A 23,083-nucleotide genomic window follows, 5' to 3' on the forward strand; every position below is an offset into this window, starting at 1 on the left:
CCCAGGCCTCCAGCCCTCAGCAGGGAATTTGCCTGCGGATGCATATTGGGCGGGTTACTTGAGATGTTATCCAGTGGAATAATTCTCTCCCCTGTCAGCTGGCCCCACCACCGAGAGAGAACGCTGGGGATGTTATGACAATGGTCGCCCTGGCAACCGCGGGAAGGCGTCGGGTGGCTGAGCCTGCTGCGGGCCCTGGGAACCCACAGCCTTGGCCTTAGAGCCAGGGCCCTGGTTCTGAACGTGCAGCGCCCGCTGGAAGAGGGGCTGGGACTCACTGGGAGAGGCCTGGCCCTCACTCGCAATGAACCACCAAGAAAAATGTCTTGAGTACTGACTGTGTGCCAGGCGTTGCTCTGCCTGCTGGGGGGGATGGGGGGGGGCAAAGCCTGTGGTGCTCTTTTGAGCTGGCATTCTGATGGGTGTGTGTGATGGGGCTGATGGGGGGGCGTAACCATGGAAACCAATCAACAGGATCATTTGTGGGCTAACGATAAGTGCTACCGAGGAAAAAAGCAGGGTGGTGTGATGGTGACATTCGCGGGGGGTGGGGGGGGTGGGAAGGGGTGGCACCCAAAGGGTAGGAAAGTGCCATTTGTGCCTGCAGCTGGAGGAGCTCCGGGCAGCAGGAAGAAGTGCAGAGGTGGGGCGCTGTGGGTTCATGGCTCCAGTGTTCTGCTGCTGGCCGGTGCCTGGTAGCCAGAAGGCAGGAATAGTGGGGTGCTTGCCGACAGGCAGCCCTGAGGGGTACAGAGCATTCTGGAGCCTGCCACTCCCTCCGTGTGATTTTAAGGCCCGGGATGCCACATTTCTGAGCCTCAGTTTCCTCGTGTGTAAAATGGGTAGGAAATGAGACCCTCCCCTTGGTGTTGCCGTGAGGTTTATGTGAAGGTGATTTGTGAAAGGTCACCAGAAGATGCTCAATCTGCCCTGCCCTCCCTTCCAGCTTTCACATACTCTGCTTTTGTTATTTTATTTAAAAAATTTTTAAGCATTTATTTATTTTTGAGAGAGGGAGAGAGAGAGAGAGAGAGAGAGAGAGCGAGCATGAGTGAGGGAGGGGCAGAGAGAGAGGGAGACACAGAGTCTGAAGCAGGCTCCAGGCTCTGAGCTGTCAGCACAAAGCCCAAGGCAGGGCTCGAACCCATGAACTATGAGATCATGACCTGAGCCGAAGTCTGACGCTTAACCGACTGAGCCACCCAGGCACCCTTGCTTCAGTTATTTTCAAAAAAAAAAAAAAAAAAAAAAAAAAAAAGCCCCTAAGGGGCACCTGCCTGGCTCAGTTGGAAGAGCATGTAACTCTTGATCTCTGGGCTGTGAGTTCGAACCCCACATTGGGTGTAGAGATTACTTAAAAAAATAATAAAACAAAACAAAATAGTACCTAAGCAGTGATGGTTTTGGGCCCCAGCAAACCAAACCCCAGGGGCTTGTCCATGGGTGGTAGGGTTTATCTTGGTTGAGATTCTAAGTGAAAAGTTCCCCATTTCACATTAGAGATTTCAGACATGATTATTTATAGCTCTGTCACATGTCTTGACTTTAAACAATTTTTCTGTTGTTTATGCGGCTAAATTTCCCATCATGCTAATACAGAGTACAGTAATAAGGCACTGACGATGCTCAGATCCAGGAGGGTCTGAAAAATTTTTCCATCTGCAGTGGAAGGTGCCAGGCTGCCCCCTGGTGTGCAGATAGAGAACTACATCTCTGCATTCTCTCTTGAGACTCCCCAGGATCCTTAGGACCCCAAGGCCCAGAGACCTTATTTTGCACCCTCCCTGCAAAGGCAGGTGGTGGGCTCGGCATGGATGTACTATTTCCAGGAGTGCTGTGTTTCTTCACTTGCAGGTGGAATCTTTGGACCTTTTACAGTTCAGCTCTGCATGGACTTGAATTGAGGGTGACCTAAAAATAAATTAGGGCACCTGGCAGGGTGAGGACATACAAAGACCATTTCCAGTTGCGCGTCTCAAACTTGACCTCTAGGTTGTTCAGACCCTCTGCTTCAACACAGAGTTCTTGTGAAGAAGGCACATGACTGGTAATCAGACCCTGAGTTTAAATTCTGATGTGGTGCTTCTTCAGTTGTGTGATCTCGGCAGGATTCCAATGTCTCTGAGCCTCAGTTCCCCATCTGTAGCGTGTTAATAACAATCTAACACCTACTTCAGCATTGTTGTGGTGCTCTTATAAGGGAGAATTCTCGAAACCATTGTGGAAAGTAATTTATTTACTGACGTAGAGGGATGAAGCTTTACCACTGAAATCCCCCCTCCCCAACCCCCACCGCCCCCCTCCCACCCCCGAGTGTGGAGGTCAGTGCCCCTCACACCCTCTGGGGCAAAGAATCAGCATTTTTGTTTTCCCGATACTTTGTAGCCAACGCTTTTGTAAAATATAAAATGACTTAGCGGAAAGATGAAAGGGACCAAAATACCCAAACAAAGTACGAGCCTCACTTTGAAAATATTAGATTCAACAGACATAAAAGCACTCTGTCAAATAGCTATCGAAGTAACTAAATGCTCTCAATTTCTGTATTTATCGGCAGGCGGCTGGCCTTGGGGCAGGAGTCCTCAGGCCACAGCTAGAATAGCTGGTGTAGCCTTGCCTTAGGGCAGGGAGGATGTATAATTGATTTTGTATCCCTAGCTCTTGGTATTTAGAAAGCACCTTAAAAAAAAAAAAAAAAAAACACCACCACCACATACACACACACTGTAAATGAATGAATGACAAGCCTTGCTTCTAGACTAAACATAGAACTCTTGTAATTATCATCCTGTGATCGTGGCACGTTGGTCTCTTAATTTTGCATCCTTGGTACCTAGGCTAAACCCTGGCTGCTCTTCTGTTCTGGCTCCTCAGGATTTGTGTGCACGTCTGTCTCATCTGCCCCACTGGGGGCTCCTTCAGGCCTGGATTGGTCCAGGCTGCTCTTGGGATCCCCGGGGCCCTGGACAGGGTCGTGTGCCTCAGTGCTGCTCTGTAAATGCCTGCTGCTCACAGGAACCCACAGCTCTGGAAGGGAACTGCATGGCTAGGGTGCTGCACCGTCTTCCAGAACTCAGTTTGTGCCCTGGTTTTATTGCCTAAGGATCCCGATGCTTAAGCGTATCAGGGAAACAAACTGCTTTCATTACATAATGCAGACAGTAGATGGATGTCTCTTATGCTTGCCTGACCCTCAGAGTCATTGGGATGCTTGTGTTTTTTATGAATTCTTGGCCCTTCCCCAGATTCACTGAATCAGACTTTCTAGGGAATGGGTCTGGAAGGTTGATTTTTGAACAGACACCTCCAGATGATTCTTATGGTCAGGAACTTGGGGAAGGAGGAAGCTAATATGTAAAATCATCTGATACCTTGGAGAGCTGCAGAAACTCTATGGCCCTCAGTCTCCTCATCTGTAAAATGGGATATCACTTCGTAAAGATTCAATGAAATAATGTCTATGAAATGCTTAGTAGATATGTAACTATATATATTATATATAGTTATATAGTTACATCTATAGTTCTACATACTATAAATTATTACATGTATAACAGAGTTATATATATGAATTAAAAAAAAATTTTTTTAACGTTTATTTATTTTTGAGACAGAGAGAGACAGAGCACGAACGGGGGAGGGTCAGAGAGAGGGAGACACAGAATCTGAAACAGGCTCCAGGCTGTGAGCCGTCAGCACAGAGCCCAACCTGGGGCTCGAACTCACAGACTGTGAGATCATGACCTGAGCCGAAGTTGGCTGCTTAACCGACTGAGCCACCCAAGCACCCCTATATATGAATTTATATGTATAAATTTTTTTAATGTTTATTTTGAGAGAGGGAGCAAGTGGGGTGGAGCAGAGAGACAGAGAGAGAGAGAATCCCAAACAGGCTCTGTGTGTCAGCACAGAGCCCGACATGGGGCTCAGTCCCACGAACCGTGAGATCATGACCTGAGCCCAAATCCAGAGTCAGACGCTTAAGTGACTAAGCCACCCAGGCACCCCATAAACGTTTATATGCAAACTTATTTAATGAAATGGTTGACATTTTACCTATCATATATCTATATCTATATCTATATCTATAGATAGATATCAAGTATTGATACACGTGATTTCATGTAATCTTCAGAAATACAGTAAAAATATAAAACTTAATGAAATGGCTGACAATGCCCGTGTCTCTCTTGTTGGTAAATGTCTGAGTTTCATGAGATATGCAGCCACTTATCATATAATTAATTCAAGCTTATGGAAAAATTGTAGGATATACATGCACAGAAATAAGCAAATAAATCTCACCTGCGATAACCCAGAGATGCAACGTAACCATTTCTCAACTTTAAACGGGGCCTCAATTGGACCTGTATGGCCGTGTCACCGTGAAAATTAAATAGACAATTCATAAGGAGTGTTTATCGCAGCATTTGGCTCGGGGAGAACCCCTGTTGGCTGATCGCTGCTGTTACTCTCACCACCAATCTTGGGGGCCTGGTGGGGGCAGCTGCTGATTCCCAGGGTACCCATTTGGGAAGTGGTGTTCGCTCTCTTCCTGGGATTTTCCCCTGCTTGGATGAGCTGCGCTCTTGTCCTGAAAGGACAAGGAATTCCTGTTCCTCTTTGCCTCAAGGGGAAGCCCTGGTCCTGTTAACCCAAGAAGGCTGCCCTCCCTGCCCTTCTTCCCTACTCTGTCTGCTTCCTAAACCCATCTCTCTGCCTCGTTCCTAATGCATCAGAGTGAGGGATGCCCCTGGATTCTCGGTCCTGGGCAGGTGTGGGTCTGGTCTCTGGGTGACTCTGGAAACACCTCCCAGAATTCAGACATTCCTTCGACAGAGAGTTAGGGCACGGTATTTGTGTTGGGGGAGGGCTCAGCCTGCCTTCTGCACAGACAGTATCTCACGTGATGTCTCTGCAGGCCTGGGAGGAATATGTCCATCTTACCAATGAGAAAGTAGGGGCTCAGGGAGCTGACATGACCTGCCAAAGTCTCGGAACTGGAATTTAGAAACTCACTTCTCCCACAATACGTGGGGACCTTCCCGAGATGCGCGAAGGGTCCATGCCCGACTTTGGATTTCCACTTCTGTGGGAAGGACCCATGAGCAACCCCTAGTGCGGCATCCTCGTTCAGGGAGGGAGCTCTAGATCATGCCGTGGCTCCCTTACTTAAATTGTTGTGCGGATCTGGGTAAGTCGTTTAACCTGTGGACACCTCAGTTTTCTTGTTCACACAATGGGCTCAGAACCCCAGCCTCACCGCTGGCATTGTTGCATGGGATTAAAAATGAACAAACACACTCAAAGCACTTACCCCACCGCGCCAGGCTCACCGCAACTATTTAGTAAATGGTGGCTGCTCTCCCGGCTATTATTCCTGAAAATGCTTTGTCATAGCCGACAAAGATGCCCCCAGCAGACATCACAGAACTGCTCCCATCATGGGCTTTTGACCCTGCTATCAAAGGAATCCTTCATGCAGAAGATTAAAAAAGAATGAGATAGATCTGTATGAACTAACAGGGAAAGATTCTCGAGGCTTGCTACTGAGAACAAAAAATAAGGTACAATTTACATGAAAAAAAAGAAAAAACAACCCTACACATCCAGTTCTGCTGCAGAGTTACACACACACACACACACACACACACACACACACACACAAATGTACATAAAAAAGGGCTGGACAAACTAGTCTCAGTAGTTACCTCCATTACCTCCAGGGAGAAGACAGCCAGCCTTAGCTGAGTGAGCAAAGGGAGCCTGGATTGGCCTTACCTGAAATGGTCTAGCTTTTTTTTTTTAAACAAAAAAATGCTTGTTAAGTAATTAAAGTTAAAATAAAGTTATCCTTTCTGCAATATTGTGGCTTTGGAATCAGACTTCGGTTTGAATCTCAGCTCTCTACTTACTAGCTGTGCGATTATAAACAGACGACTTAACTTCTCTGTGCCTAATTTCTCCACCTGTAAATTGTAGATCTTCACAACATCCACTTCTGGGAACGGGTGGATATCCTGCTAGGGTGCATGTTAGCCCTTCAGCCGGGGCTTGGCACGTGAAAGTGCACAATAATGGGCCTTTTATTTCCACACTCATGCTTATTTGATTTACACTTCCAGATCTAGAAAGGGCTCCTTCACCCTTTAAGATATCCAATGTTTTCATTATTAACCAGTTTTTTTTTAATGCTTATTAATTTATTTTGAGAGAGAGAGAGAGTGAGAGAGAGAGCGTGCACATGAATGGGGAAGGGGCAGAGAGAGAATCCCGCACAGGGTCCACACTCAGTGTGGCTCAATCTCAGGACAACTGTGAGATCATGACCTGAGCCAAAATTAAGAGTTAGATGCTTCACCGACTGAGCCGCCCAGGTACCCCCATTATCAACTGGTTAAAATGTAAGAAAAACTGGGATAAATTTTATGACAGAATAGGTAAAAGTAAAATGCCAGGGAAGATTTGATAAGGGTTTGCTGAAGAAGGTGACATTTGAGATGGACTCTGGAGAAAAAGTCAGATTTCTATGAGTGGATGGAGCGGTGTCTCAGTTAGCTGTGTATCCCACGAATGCTGTGTAACAAACAACCACAAAGCCTTAGTTGCATACAATGTACACATTCACTGACCATGCTTCAGGGGGCCAACTGCAGACTCCCGGTTCTTCTGATCTTGGCTGCGCTCGCTCACAGCCAACAGCCAGGCAACAACAGTTGACTGTTGCCTGAGCTGAGATGGCTTTGTCTGGGATGTTCGGGCAGACTTGACTTGGCTCTATGTAGTATCTCCTCCTTCAGCTGGTTCACCGATTAGGCTGGACGCGTTCTCTTGGAGATGGCAGGTCTAAGACAGCAAGTAGAAACACGCAACGCCTTTTTCTACCTGCTGAGGCAAGAAGCGTTGCCAACTGATGGAAGAGTTATGGGCGCAGACTCTGCCTGTCGTGTGAGCTAATTGTAGAGGCACATTGCAAAGGTACGGAGGCAGGAGGCATAGAGGAATTGGGGCATCTGTATAATCTTCCACAGGGAGGCATAGAAAGGACTTCCAGATGGGGGAGCCTGAGCAAAATCATAGAGAGGCGACATTTGAGGTGCTATGTTGGGGAATTGGATGGAAATGAAAGAGGTGAGGAAGGAGAAATGGACTGCAGTTGAGCCCCGGATAATGTCTGAATTTGAATGTTACTCTATAGAACAGTATTTCCCAAACTCATTAGTTGGATGCCACCATTGTGCTTTTTGCCATATCTTCGTATGGACTTTAAGCTAACTCAATTTTATTTTACTTTTTATTAAAAGAAATTTAAGTTTATTTATTTTGAGAGAGAGAGAGAGAGAGAGAGAGAGAGAGAGAGAGAGAGAGAGAGAGAGAGAGAATGAATATCCCAAGCAGGCTCCATGCTCATTGTGGTGCCAGATGCGGGGCTCGAGCTCAGGAACCGCGAGATCACGACCTGAGCCGAAACCAGGAGTCGAACGCTTAACTGACCAAGCCACCCAGGCACCCCAAGCCAACTCAATTTTTAAAAACATACATATATTTAAAAATAAAACATTATGCAACTAGCATAATGGAAAACTGGTACCACTTGCCCTAAATGGAAGGCAGTCAAGAAAATAAACACAATGAAAACAAAAGTGTCATTACTTTGTGCTCACTAGTTACCTGCCCAAGGCAGTGTCCTGCCTGTTCTCTATTGTAAAGAGAGATTAGCAAATGTTAGAGATGCAGTGTCACCGAGTAGAGATTGCTTCCTGGATATATGGTCAGAGGGGTGAGGAGAGATTTGGATAGAGACGGACACTCTTACTATGGGATCCATTGTTACTTAAAGTCACGCCTGGGGAACTCCTCAAGTTATCAGTGGTACCCACACTTGGGAGGTGCCGCTATTCAAGAATGGGTGTTTGAGCAGGGTATTGACATGCGCCCCCCCCCCCCCAGCTCCTGCCATTCAACATCAGGGCTTAGTCTGGTTTTTCAATCTTCTGTGACACTGAATGCTTAATTAAAGGTGTAAGAAACCTGGGGCATCTGGCTGTCTCAGAAGAGCGCGCGACTCTTGATCTTGGGGTTGTGATACCGAGCCCCGTGTCGGGCTCTGTGCTGACCGTGCAGAGCCTGCTTGGGGTTCTCTCTGTCTCTGTCTTCCCTGTTCATGTGTGTGTGCACTCTCTCCCTCTCTCAAAATAAATAAATAAACTTAAAAAAAAGAAGTTGAGGGGCGCCTGGGTGGCGCAGTCGGTTAAGCGTCCGACTTCAGCCAGGTCACGATCTCGCGGTCCGTGAGTTCGAGCCCCGCGTCAGGCTCTGGGCTGATGGCTCGGAGCCTGGAGCCTGTTTCCGATTCTGTGTCTCCCTCTCTCTCTGCCTCTCCCCTGTTCATGCTCTGTCTCTCTCTGTCCCAAAAATAAAAATAAACGTTGAAAAAAAAAATTTAAAAAAAAAAGAAGTTGAGATAGCATTGTTTTTATTTATGTCAAGAAGCCACATTCTTACTTCTTTTGCCATATTTGAAATCCAACACGGGCATATATAGGCATAGAATAATAAACACTAAAACTCTTTATTTAGGAGAAAAGCCTGAGGAAGGCCAGTTAGCAAAAATCCCAACTTTATGGATATTGTTAACAAAGTAAGCATGTATTACTTTTAAGCAATTTCTGTAAGTTGGGTGGACTTAAATCGTATGAATTTCAGAATCAAGACTTAAATGATGAATTAGGAAGACTTTTTTTTTTTTTTAACGCAACCAAAAGCACATTTTCTTACAGTATAACTTTGTGCGTTTTAAACTTTGGAGAAAGGATACATTTGATCTTTAAAGAATATACATTTTGAAAGGTGCCTGGGTGGCTTAGGTTAAGCATCTGACTTCAGCTCAGGTCACGATCTCACGGTTCAAGCTCTGCATTGGGCTCTGTGCTATCAGCACGGAACCCCTGTCCCCTGCCCTTCTCTGCCCCTTCCCTCTCTCTCTCTCTCTCTCTCTCTCTCTCTCTCTCAAATAAACATTAAAAAAATCTTTAAAAAAAAGAATATACCTTTGAAACAGATTAATTTTAACTTGTTGGAAATGCTTTTGGGGATGGTGGTAGTTAGTAAATTTGGGGCATAACCCCTCCAAGGTAACTGTGGAAGATGCTTGTGAGTTGTGTAGCACAAAACCAGCACCACAGCTATGATTCGGAGTGCTTCTTCAGTGCCACTTTGCACGAAAAATCCCTTTTAACCCTCCCCACAATCCTGTGAAGTAGGTGCCCTTTAATCTTCATTTTTCAGGTGAAAAAAAACGAGGTTTAGAGCAGTTTTGAAATGTATGTGAGGTTGTGGGCAGTGCAGCAGGGATTGGAGCTCAGGGTAGCCTGGTTCTGGTGCCGAAGGTTCTGGCTCTTCCCTGGAGTAAGACACTGCCTCTTACTCCAACGCGCTAGCATGAAATGAAAAATGAAAGACTGACACAGGAGCGTCATCTTCCTCTGGTTCTATATTGTGCTCTTCTGGTTTTTCAGTTATTAATGAGCCCTCAAATCAGTGCAAAGGAAGCGAGTCTGCAAGGTGCACTTACTGCCAGTAAAAGCGTGATCTCAGGGTCTGAGAGATCCGCTGTGCTCTTTCTTCTCTCTCTCTGTTTTTTTTAATGTTTATTTTTGAGAGAGAGAGAGAGAGAGAGAGAGAAAGCTGGGAAGGGGCAGAGAGAGAAGGAGACACAGAATCCCAAGCAGGCTCCAGGGTCCGAGCTGTCAGCACAGAGCCCGACGCGGGGCTCGAACTCATGAACCGCGAGATCATGACCTGAGTCGAAGTTGGACATTTAACTGACTGAGCCACCCAGGCACCCCTGTACCTTTTTAAAAAAATGTTTATTTATTTAATTAGAGAGAGAGAGAATGCACGTGCACAAGCCAGGCAGGGGCAGAGAGAGAGAGATGGAGAGAGAATCCCAAGCAGGCTCTGTGCTGTCGATGTGGAGCCCGACGTGGGGTTCCATCTCACAATCGTGGGATCATGACCTGAGCCAAGATCAAGAGTTGGACGCTTAACCAACCGAGCCACCCAGGCGCACCAATGTACTTTTTAAAACACTGTTTTCAAGTTTTAAAATGACTAACTCTGCTTCAGTAACAAGCCAGCCGTTATCCCATGTGTGCATGTGTATAAGTATTTCTGTAGGGTGCATTCCTAGAAGTGCAATCCCTGAATCAAAGTGAGTGACTATTAAAACTGAGACTAAAATCAAATTGCCTTCTTGTGGCATTCTCAATGGTTTGCCCCCCTCTTGCTGGAACTAGATAGCATAGGTGCTAAAAAAAACCATTGCTCATTTTAAACATTTTTCCATTAATAAGCAGGTAATACATATACATTGTGTTTTCTTTTTTTAGCATTGTCTCATAGGACACCAGTTCCTTTGTGTTTTTGTTAATGTTTATTGTTGAAAGAGAGAGAAACACAGAGCATGAGCAAGGGTGGGCAAGGGGCAGAGAGAGAGGGAGACACAGAATCCAAAGCAAGCTCCAGCTCAGCTGTGCTGACAGCTCAGAGCCTGATGCGGGGCTCGAACTCATGAACTGTGAGATCTTGACCAGAGCCGAAGTCGACTGCTTAACCGACTGAGCCACCCAGGCTCCCCTATACATTGTATTTTCTAATTTTGCTATAGAGAAGCAAATAGAAATCTCTATCAATAATCTTAGAAAAACTTTTTAAATATTTATGTACTTTTGAGAGACAGACAGACAGATAGAATGTGAGTGGGGGAGGGGCAGAGAGAGCGGGAGACACAGAATCCGAAGCAGGCTCCAGGCTCTGAGCTGTCAGCACAGAGCCCGATGCGGGGCTTGAACTCTGAACTGGTCAAGATCATGACCTGAGCTGAAGTTGGACACTTAACTGACTGAGCCACCCAGGTGCCCCTCAATCAATAATCTTAATATTTATTAATCTCATTGTTAATAATCTTTACTAATCTTAATTATAATTTTACTGATCTTAATACTTATTAGTAATCTCATTATTAATAATCTTGATCTTAATCATAATTGTTATTAATCTTAGTAATCTTAGTCACCTGTCTTTTTCTATGCATATGTACATGTATAGTTTTATAAAATTCATGCATTATTTATACATTATAAATATTATACATATTTTATATATTGTTTTTAATGATATGCGATCATATAGACACATTGTAATTTATTTACATCATCCCCTATTGTTGAAGAGTTGGATTGTTTCCAATCTTTCATGGCTATTATCAACTTAGAGCAAAGCTTCATGAATATACTTACTTATTTCTTTAGTATAAAACCCTACAGCAACACTGTCGTTTAGAAATACATTGAGAGTGCCAGATGTGTGCCGAGTGTATAATTTTAAATTTCCTAGTAGCCACATTAACAAAGAAACAGATGAGGGGAGCCTGGATGGCTCAATAGGTTAAGCCTCTACTTCGGCTCAGGTCATGACCTCTTGGTCCATGAGTTCGAGCCCCGTGTCGGGCTCTGTGCTGACAGCTTGGAGCCTTGAGCCTGCTTCGGATTCTGTGTCTCCCTCTCTCTTTGTCCCTCACCCATTCATGCTTTGTCTCTTTCTGTCTCTCTCTCTCAAACATAAACATTAAAAAGAAACAGATGAAGTTCATTTTAATAATGTGTTTTATTTAATCCGGTATATGCAAAATACTATCATTTAAACATGTAATCAGTATAAAAATATTAATGGGATATTTTACATTATTTTTTTTCCTACTAAGTCTTTGAAATGTGGTATGGATTTTACACTTTTCGCACATCTCAATTCAGGTGCTAAAATTTCAATTGTATTTATTTATTTACTTTGTTTTTTGAGAGAGAGCATGTGTGAGCATGTGAGTGGGGGAGGGGTAGAGGGAGAGACACAGAGAGAGAATCCCAAGCAGGCTCCATGCTAACCACGGAGCCTGACACAGGGCTCAATTGCATCATCCTGGGATCATGACCTGAGCCGAAATCAAGAGTTAGACACTCCCCAACTGAGCCACCCAGGCACCCCTAAAATTTCATTTTAAAGTAAAGTGTAGGTCTATTAAAATAGCAGTTATGGGGCGCCTGGGTGGCGCAGTCGGTTAAGCGTCCGACTTCAGCCAGGTCACGATCTCGCGGTCCGGGAGTTCGAGCCCCGCGTCAGGCTCTGGGCTGATGGCTCAGAGCCTGGAGCCTGTTTCCGATTCTGTGTCTCCCTCTCTCTCTGCCCCTCCCCCGTTCATGCTCTGTCTCTCTCTGTCCCAAAAATAAATAAATGTTGAAAAAAAAATTAAAAAAAAAATAGCAGTTATATTTAGCAGAAAAATATTTTATATGGCTTCCATTTTTTTATTAGAAAAAAATTTTTAATGTTTATTTTTGAGAGACAGAGCACAAGCAGGGAGGGGCAGAGAGAGAGAGAGAGGGAGACACAGAATCCAAAGCAGGCTCCAGGCTCTGAGCTGTCAGCACAGAGCCCGACGCGGGGCTCGAACTCACAAACCATGAGATCATGAGCTGAGCCAAAGTCGGACGCTTAACCAACTGAGCCACCCAGGTGCCCCTGGCTTCCATTTTTTAATTTCAGTGAAATAAAATTTAAAATACCATTTTGGACATTTCACACAGACATTAGATCAATTTAATTTTTATAAACCAAAGCAGAGATGGGAGTATGTCTGGGTTTAGGATCTGAGAATCCACTGACATGTGTCAGGATCTGAAAAAACAACTTAATCTCAAAAATGAGGTGACAGAACTCAGGAAAGGATGAGGAAAAAAGGAAATTCTATTCATTAGGGTAAATAGGCAAAAAGTAAGAAAACTTTGTACAAATCAGACATATGTGAAAATCTCCACAAGACAGGCAGTGATGCTTGAGTAAGAAGTCAGTCCAGCAGGAACAGAGGCTTGGATGGGAGCATCCAAGCAGGACAATGGTCCAATGCACTGGGAAGTTAAATTCAGCAGATTGAGCAAATAAATAAAAATGCTGAGGATTGTTTTTCTCACTGCCTGAGAAAGCGATACAGATGTGGGAAGAAAAAAGGATAGAATAAACCCTATGGTGTTGGATTGTGATTGGAGGTATTGATTATTGATGCATATAGATGGAAAAATAAATATAGGCATAAGCTTGTGCATCGACATATACATAGATGCATTTCACATGCACACATCTATTGCCTAGGTTGTCCACTGAGGGGATTGGAAACGATGATACCCCAACATCAGTAAGCACACCAAGCACCCAAATCTTGGCTTCTAAATACCATTTCCCACTTAGAGGAACCAGTCAGTGCTCCCCCTTGGAGAGAGGGCTGATTCCATAGCTGGGGCTGGAAAATTTTTGTGTTGGAAATCAAAGAATGATTGTGTATACATCAAAATATATTTCTTTCAAGTGTTTTTGGTTTTTTTTTTTTTGTACCTGTGTAAAGAAAATGGTTAAAACAAGTCAGAAAATAAAAAGACAGACGGGAGAGTTCTGTAGACATCTTAGTCGAAAGCCTTGCTCTGATGTACTGATAGATCAGACCCTATTCATTCAGAAGTAAGTTAGAGAAAAAACATTCTTTTTGGCATTTTTGATTCTAAAGCTTTAGATTGAGAGGGATCTGAATGGCTCAGTCAGTTAAATGTCCGACTCTTGATTTTGGCTCAGGTCATGATCTGATGGTTCGTGAGATTAAGCCCCACCTTGAACTCTGTGCTGACAGTGTGGAGCCTGCTTGGGATTTTCCACCCCCCCCCCACCCCGCTCTCTCTCTGTCCCTCCCCTGTTGTGCACACACTCTCTTTCAAAGTAAATAAACTTAAAAAACTCCCAAAACTCTAGATTGAGATTTCAAATGAGAATTGGAACATTGATACATTAGCTTGATGTAATTTTGTGCCACTATTGCAATGGAATGTAGACTTATCGAGAAGAAGGCGACTTTCATTTTATTAGTAAGATGAATCAAATTAATATTAACTTAAAAATGAGCTTTCAGGGGGCACCTGGGTGACTCACTCGGTTGAGCGTCTGACTTCGGGTCAGGTCATGATCTTGTGAGTTCTAGCACCACATCAGGCTCGCTGCTGGTCAGCCTGTCAGTGCAGAGCCCGCTTCAGATTCTCTGTCCCCTTCTCTCTGCCCCTTCCCAGCTTGCGCTGTCCCCAAGATAAATAAAAGACTCTTGAAGAAAAATGAGTTTTCTGGTTTCTTCCAATGGGCTTCAGGCTCAGGCAGGCTCTCCCATATGGTAGCAGGGCTGGCCCTGGGCACCTTCTGCTCTGATGATACCCCTTCCCCACCCCCAACTGAAAAGGGAAGTGAGGGCTGTCTCCAGAGCACTTGGGAAGGGTAGCTGGGGAGGGTCCTTGGGGGACCCAGTCTGGCTCACTCGTTATCCTTGATCAAAATGCCGTGGCCAGGCCTGGGTCACGTGCCCACCCTGCAACCCGGGTGAAGTGGGTTGGTGAAACCAGCTTTGCCGGAACCATATGGACTGGGATCCCAAGAAGGAAGGTTCCCCAAAGAAAGTTGAAATACTCTTTTCAGCAAGAGGGGAACGCAGACTAGCCGAACAGAAGCAACGGATGCCCACTCCCATCATCCCCCGCTCCAAATTTTGTGGTCTTAGAATTCCAGGATTGCCTTCCTGATAAATGTTGGTTGACAGTGCTTTGAAATGCCAAAGGCATTTACACACCTACGGATTTCATTTTTGTTTCATTTAATGATCTTTATTAAACTTATTTTATTTTTAAATGTTTATTTATCTTGACAGAGAGAGAGACAGAGAGAGAGAGAGAGAGAGCACGTGTGCTCACGTGCAGGGGAGGGGCAGAGAGAGAGGGATTGAGAGTTGCTGGGCTGTGCCTCACCAACCGTGAGATCATGACTTGAGCCGAAATCAAGAGTCGGATGCTTAACAGAGCCACCCAGGAGCCTGCAAATATATTTTAAGTTATAAAGATGACAGTATGCTTTGGGTAATGAGTGAAACCAAGCAAAAATATATTTACGTTTCACCACTTTTCCTCACCCCATCCACAGAGTCTCCTGTGGCTGGTTAGCACCCGGGGGCGTGTCTTCTGTACCGTTCTCTGCTCACACGCACGTGGATTGCCTTTCTTTTGTTAATGTTGTTAGTTTTTATATAACTAGTTTTCCTTTCTTGTGTCAGGGCATCTCTCTATAAGCATGGGCTCACGTCCATCCATTTCTAAAAGAATTTGTGAATTTGTGAATATTTGCATGTGAATTAAGATTCACATAGTGCAAGAGGGTTTAAATGAAACGTTTCTCTGCTGTACTTTTCATCTCCGTGGCTTATTTATTTTATACCTGGAAGTCTGTACCTCTTAATCCCATGAAAAATGCAGCATTGGGAATATAGTTAATAATATTGGGATCACTTTGTATGGTGACAGATGTCACTGCCCTTCCCCACTTATGATAGGGCATAATACATAGAATTGTTGAATCACTGGGTTGTACACTGAAACGAATCCAATACTGTATGTTGATTATACTTCAGTTAAAAACTAAAAAAAAAAAAGCAAAAAAATGTTTCTCCCACCCTTCTTTCCCACTCCTCACTCTTCCCTTCCCTGGACTATTAGGAATCCTCCCAGAGAGTGTCTGCAGGTATAAAGATATGTAGGGATGCCTGGGTGGCTCAGTCGGTTAAGCGTCTGATTTTGGCTCAGGTCATGATCTTACAGTTCGTGGGTTTGAGCCCTGCGTCGGGCGCTGTGCTGATAGCTCAGAGCCTGGAGCCTGCTTCGGATTCTGTGTCTCCCTCTCTGTCTGCCACTTCCCCACTCATGCTCTGTCTCTCTCTCTCTCAAAAATAAATAAACATTAAAAAAGTTTAAAAAAAGATTTAAAGATATGTAAATGTAAACATTTCCCACATGCATGGGAAACTATTTTTATTTATCAATGTATCTCAGAGACTGCTCTGTATGAGTAGGTAGCACGCTTCCTCACTTTATCGCTGCATAGTTTCCTTGTGTGCATATACCTGCATTTATGAATCTCCTGCTGATGGACCCAGGGTGTTTTCCATCTTTTCCCATTGCAAGTAGAACCGTAAGAAATATTCTTTTTACAGTCACTTTGCACAGGATGGCGTCTCTAGGTGAGTTCTTAGAAGTGGAATTGTTGGGTCCAAGGACTTGTGCAGTGGAAATGTGGAAGATTGCAGCCAAAAGGCTCCCCTCAATAAAGTGCTACCAGTGTGTGTCCCTCCTCACTGCTGTGACACCAGTCTTTAAAATAGGAGTTGCAGGGGAGCAGTGCGTGGGTGGCTCAGTGGGTCAAGCAACTGACTCTTGATTTCGACTCAGGTCATGATCTCACGGTTGGTGAGTTCGAGCTCCACGTAGGACTATGTGCTGACAGTGTGGAGCCTGCTTGGGATTCTCTCTGTCTCTGTCTCTGTCTTTTTCTGCCCTTCCCCCTGCTTGCTCTCTTTCTCTGTCAAAGTAAATAAACTAAAAAAAAAAAATAGAATGGGAGTTGGATGGTTTTCGGGCAGGATGAAGGCAATGGGGAGATTCTTGCTTGTTCTCCTATAGTGGTGTCTCTGAGATGTGTCCTCTGTTCTCCTCCGTGTCTCCCCAGAGCAAACTGGTGAAATACTTCAGCCGACAGCTGTCCTGCAAGAAGAAGGTGGCCCTGCAGGAACGCAACGCCGAGCTGGACGGCTTCCCCCAGCTCCGGCACTGGTTCCGGATCGTGGATGTGCGCAAGGAAGTCCTAGAGGTGACTAGAGACCGTCCCCTGCCCCCTGCCCCTTACCGGCTGATGCTGGTCCCTCGGAGAGATGGTTTTTGCCTGTGCCTGGCACACGGTAGGCCCTCCATAAATATGCGTTGGGTGAAGGCACAGAGGATCTTTGATGCTGTCCAGATGGTTAAGAGTGTGGTTCTCCGTTCAACTGGGTCCTCTTCCAGCCCTGCTACTCATTAGCTCAGTCACCGTGGCCAAATCACGTTATCTCTTAGACCAGTGCTGCCCAGAAAAAACTTCTGCTATGGTGGAAATGTTTTGTACCTGTGCTGTCCGATACGGTAGCCACGGCCACGTGTTTGCTCTTGAACACTTGAATTGTGATTAAGTGCGTGTGTCATTAGTGTGGCCAGTGGCCACCATATTGGGCACCCCAGACTGAGGGCCTTACTTTTCTCATCTGTTAAGTGGGGTAATGATGGTCTCCTCTTCTGAAGTAGCTCGTATGACAAAATGAGATGATCCATCTAAAATGTTACATTCACTCTCTGGCACCTAGTAGCATTCAGCAAGTATCAGCTTGTTATTATTGTTGAAAACTTTGATAGTAATAGGAGTGGACCACGTCCTGAAAATCTGAAGGATGGTGAGATTTTGTCCTACCCTCTTGGATCCCAGGTCACGGCTGTTTCAGTAGCCAGTCCAGCCCGTCCCAGTGAAACCCACTTACATGCGTTGAACACATGGGGCCAGGCATTGTCCTAAGGGTTTTACACCCAGGACCTCAACTGTTGAGGCTGTTCAGACCCTCACAATGACCTTTTGAGGTGGGGACAGTTATCCCCATCGTGCGGATCTGGAATCTGAGGCTCAGAGACGAAGCGGCTTCCCTTGCTAGTGGGTGGATGGGTCTGGAAGCTTGGGGAGGACTCTGGAGCATGTGGGAGGCACTGTGATTTCTCTCCCTCTTCCTCTGGCCTGGGACTCTCTGAGCTGGGTAGGAGCGAGGGTGCTGGGGGCCCCTGGGTGGCTCAGTCAGTTAAGCTTCTAACTTGGGAAGTTTGGGAAGCTGACTGCTGTCAGCTCAGAGCTGGCTTCAGATCCTCTGTCCCCCTCTCTCTGCCCCTCCCCCTCTCAAAAATGAATAAACATGAATAAAAAGGAGAGCCCCCCTCCCGCCCCCGCAGGACCAAATGCCATTTCTCTTAGTGCACACTTCTTGCTTGAAACGGCCCTTGTCTTTTCCAGACCTTGACCTCTGTGACAGCTCGCCTGAACCCACCGGATCCTGAGCTGGACAGAGGACCCGCACATTGCCCCATCGGGCTCGAACTCACGGACCGCGAGATCGTGACCTGGCTGAAGTCGGACGCTTAACCGACTGCGCCACCCAGGCGCCCCCCTGCCCCCCATTTCACGCATGCGCACTTGATGGTGTTTGATTCTATGTTATTTCATTCCCAGGATGGAGGTTTCATGTGAATATTCTTAAAATGAAAGGTGATATATAACTACAGGCAGAACATCTTATTTTATTTTAAGTTTATTTATTTATTTTGAGAGAGACAAAGCACGAGTGGGGGCGGTGGGTGAGAGAGGGAGAGAAGGAGAATCTCAAGCAGGCTCTATGCTGTCCTCAGAGCCGGAGGCGGGGCTTGAACCCATGAAGCCGCGAGATCATGACGCCAGCGAAACCAAGAGTCAGGCGCTTAACCGACTGACTCCCCCCCCAGGCACCCCCAGATAGTGCATCTTACTTGCACGAGCCAGTTCACTTCTGGGAGGCTTTTGGGACCATGTATTTATCAAGTGGGATCAATACAGAAACACAGTCTTCTAGGCCAGGGGTTGAAAACTGGTAGCCCCTAAGCTGTATGCGATACACAGACATTTTTTTCTTTGATACAGCATTCTCAAATTTTTTTTTTTTTGAGCTAATATTTAACAGATAAGAGTTTGCATTAAAAAACCCAGATCCCTGACTTCTCCTGAAAAAATCCGAATTGCTGAACACACCGACCTAAATTCCCGTCTGGTGGCAATGAGCTGAATTCTGCTGCCCCGTGGATCTTACAGGTCCCTCCCTGCTAGTTAGCAGTTTTGCTCATGTACATTTACCTGGCCTGCAGGTGCCCCAGCTCTGGCTCCTACAGTAGTCTGTTCCTGTCCTGGGTCCAAGGCCACTAACCGGGGGATAGGGAGGGAGCTGGGCTTCCAGCCCTCTGACTGCAGCTCCTGTGTGAGTCCCCCCCTCCCCCCCCAGGTCCCCTTTCTGAGGAGGAACCAGCAGTACGGAAAAGGCTCCCAAGCAACTGCCTGAGTTCCTTTCTTCCTGTGTGACCCTGGGCAAGTGGACTAACCTCTCTGAATTTTAGCATCCTAATTACGGACTAATGGTGATGATAAAAGTACTTACTTTATGTGGTCTTTGTGACAAAAGAAAATCCAGGAAAAGCACTTAAAACAGTGCTCCATCCACTTCATTTTCATTTATTATTCTTTTATCAAACAGACGTGCATCTTCGCTTTTAGTCTGGGTTGTGAAGCCTTTGTCCATTTTTGATGTCATTATTACTTCTGTGATTTTTTTCTGTGGCCCCAACTTTTCAGTGAAAATCGGATATTTGGGGGGTAAATTATGGGATTACAGTGCACAAGTGAGTCCTGCAGCGAAGAGGAGAATTCTTTAATGTTGTGAATGAGTTGTTCTAAATATGACTCATTTTGTACCTTCAGATCCTGGACTATCACTTTTCTTAAGGTGGGGTTTATGTGCACTGCGTCCCTATATGAGAAACCCCAATTACCGTTCTCTCCTGCTCCCTGACCTAGCGCGCTGGAAGGGCACTGATTGGGCTTCGTGGCTTTTGCCCTGCCTCTGTTTTGTGGGGGGGTGGGGGTGGATTTTTTTTTACTAATGCGGTTTCCCCCCTTCTGGCTGTCAGTTTATGTGTGTGCATTGGGGATGTGTGTGTGTGTGTGTGTGTGTGTGGAGGGGGGTGGGGGTGGGGGTGGGGGGGCGGGGTAGGTGTCCGATTTTGTTGTGATACACAGGTGTGGCCACAAGAGGGCAGAAGTAATCCACAATGTTGTCCTAGAGTCTCCGTCTTTAGGTATTTAAAATTCTTATTTAAATAATAATATATGTAAAAACATTGCATACCATTAACTGCTATAAAACGAAGGCTCTCCATTTGATACACATGTATAGATGTCAATGCATAAATATGCATAAATGCATGAAGATGCATAAGTATCGAAGTTTGACAAATTTAAAGGTATATCTATCTATATTATGGTGTCCAGGGACACATCATTTTGGGAAAGGGGGTGTGGGAAGGGACACCTGCCCAAGACATTTATAGCTGGCAATCCTACTGGTTCTGTTCCCAGCTGATCTCTCCAGAGGTGTCCCTGTCCCCACCCCGTGCTATACCCCAGCCTTACCATTTTGTCTTAGAATATAGACCCATGCCCTGGGGGTCTCAGTCACCAGTCCAGTTTCATTTCCAGCACATACCCACAGTGTTCCAGATTACTGCCCCTTAGGGTTCCTAAAGCCCCAGTCTGGAATCTCGAATGGGTGGCTGAGGAGGACAGCCACTAAGAGACTTGGGCTATCCAGTTTGCTCTGCTCCAAGTTTGCCCTGCACTGGGGACAAGCCAAGCTGAACAGGAGACACAGAGGGCCATCCAACGACAAGGAAAGTGGAGCCCTGCCCATAAAGAAGCTACCGAGGGGGACAGATAATTAACTATCACCATCTATGGAGTGCTAGCTATGTGCTAAAGATAGGCGCTACCTTACAAAGTACAAGCACTTAAGACACCCTTTGTAAAGGTGAGTAAAGTGAGGTTCAGAGAGGGTAAGTGACTTGCCTGAGGCAATGAGTGGCAAAGCTGAGATTCAAACCTCAAACGGAGGCCTGTTGGACTCAGGAGTCAGAGACCCAACCTTCCGCACAGGGCCGGGTGTTCCGCTGGGTACCATTAGAGGGCAGCACGGAGGCTCAGCCCACTTTCCTTCCCTCTGGGTGCTTGAGGTCCCTTCACGTTCACCGAGCTCCTTACTTCCCTCCTGCAGGAAATCACCCCTGGCCAGCTGAGTCTGGAGGACCTCTTGGAGATGACAGATGAGCAGGTGTGTGAGACTGTGGAGAAATACGGAGCCAACCGGGAGGAGTGTGCCCGCCTCAATGCCTCCCTCTCCTGCCTCCGCAACGTCCACATGTCAGGTGAGCGGGCCTTGGGGATGGAGACCCCTCCCCAGCACATCTGCCTCGGTTCCTCCAGATTTCTGTGCCCACTCTGCAGGCCAGGATGAGACGGAGTCAGCTTTGGATGGTAAATTCCACTCATGAGCAGAGGAGAGAGGAGCAGTGGTGGGGTCAACTCTTGGAAGCTCTTGCTCAAGGAAGAGCTGAGGTCAGAGAGCATTTGGATCTGGATAATAAGGGCCCAGATGTGGAAATACAGGGTGTGCATAAGTGATCAGGGTCTTTTTACCAGAGACGTTCTTAAATGCCTTTGTATTTGTGTCTGTATCCATCTAACTTCTTATCTTGTTATTATTATTTTTTTTACCTAAACCATATACATTCATTGTAAAACAAAACAGAAAATAGATCAAAAGAAAATGACTGCCCAAGCTCTACCCCCTAGGGAACTTACTGTTGTCATTTTGGTAAGTGTTTTGGTGTAATCGTTACAGACAAGTGGGTATGTGCATAACTATTTAAAAAAATTTTTTAATGTTTATTTATTATTAAGAGACAGAGAGAGACAGAGCATGAGCATGGGAGGGGCAGAGAGAGAGGGGGAGACACAGAATCGGAAGCAGGCTCCAGGCTCTGAGCTGTCAGGACAGAGCCTGGTGTGGGGCTCGAACTCACGATCCGCGAGATCATGATCTGAGCCGAAGTTGGACTCTCAACCGACTGAGCCACCCAGGTGCCCCACATAACTATTTAAAAAAAATTTTTTTAATGCTTTATTTATTTTTGAGAGAAAGAGAAACAGAGCATGAGTGAGGGAGGGGCACAGCGAGAGAGGGACACAGAAAACGAAGCAGGATCCAGGCTCTGAGCTGTCAGCACAGAGCCCGATGCAGGGCTCCAACTCACGAGCCGTGAGATCATGACCCGAGCCGAAGTTGGACGCTTAACCAACTGAGCCACCCAGGCGCCCCACATAACTATTTTTTTTTTAATTTTTTTTTCAACGTTTATTTATTTTTGGGACAGAGAGAGACAGAGCATGAATGGGGGAGGGGCAGAGAGAGAGGGAGACACAGAATCGGAAACAGGCTCCAGGCTCCGAGCCATCAGCCCAGAGCCTGACGCGGGGCTCGAACTCACGGACCTCGAGATCGTGACCTGGCTGAAGTCGGACGCTTAACCGGCTGCACCACCCAGGCGCCCCCACATAACTATTTTTAAACAATAGAATTAGGATTATCCATGCACATTTTGAAACCTGTTGTTTTTTTTTTTTTCACCTCATGAAATAACTTCTGTGACTTGTTTCATCAGTTTGGGGTCCAAATTGTTAAGAAATAAAATTCAACTGGAGATCAGTTGCGAATCAGGCGGCATCCTTTCCAGCAAGTAGAGAAGTTGTACAAAATGGAAGGTTTTTATAGGCAGGAGGGAGGGACAACAGAGTTCTTAACAAAACAAAAAGGAAGATTGTTTCAGGAGAGGTTAAAACTAATTAAGTCCGGGTTTGCTATCTTGGGAGAATGACTCAATTTTGGGCGTGTTTTTTTCTTTCTTAACATCCTCTTTCTTTGATCTTTCCCGTTAATTGCTCAGACCCCTGTTTGCCTTCATTAGCGGGACATCAGATATCATCCTCTTGAGGCCTCCTGCTTCTCCCTAATCTCATGATTTCCCCACAGATTCTGGGGCCTTTGCAGTCCTAAGGCGTCAGCTGGGCAAACACCAGCCAAAGGGTTATTGGCCCGTCTGCCTGCTTGTTTCCGTTTCGGCCACAAGGTGTCACTGTAGAACTTTAGTCTGGGGCAGTCAGGCAGGTGCTTATTCACAGATGCCTTTGCCGGACTCAACGTGGAGCATTCAACAAGTATTTACTGACTACTATATTCTGTTCCAGCAGGGCTGGAATACAGCAGTGAAGGAAAGAGAACATATATGACACAGGTTATTGGCTCAGATCCCCATGCATGCCCTTTTGTATTCTTTCTTCCTAGCAGATCCTTATCCCAGCTACAATCAAAGGGACCCTGAGTTGGGGGCTGTCCTGTCATTGAAGGATATGGTAGCATCCCTTGCCTCTACCTGCTAGATACCAGGAACACCCTCTCTTCCCCCAGTCCCGGTCA

At 45.9% G+C, this 23,083-nt stretch overlaps 1 protein-coding gene across 1 annotated transcript in view; it reads left to right on the forward strand.

Moving 5' to 3' along the window:
• Positions 1–23,083, forward strand: part of KSR2 (kinase suppressor of ras 2) — a 432,131-nt gene that overhangs the window by 73,448 nt on the left and 335,600 nt on the right. The window contains exons 2-3 of the mRNA XM_032595418.1: positions 16,633–16,773; positions 20,825–20,975. Coding sequence (XP_032451309.1) covers positions 16,633–16,773; positions 20,825–20,975 — 292 coding nt within the window. The remainder of the gene's footprint in view (positions 1–16,632; positions 16,774–20,824; positions 20,976–23,083) is intronic.

This window comes from Lynx canadensis, chromosome D3 (genome assembly GCF_007474595.2).
Source record: "Lynx canadensis isolate LIC74 chromosome D3, mLynCan4.pri.v2, whole genome shotgun sequence".
Taxonomy (NCBI): domain Eukaryota; kingdom Metazoa; phylum Chordata; class Mammalia; order Carnivora; family Felidae; genus Lynx; species Lynx canadensis.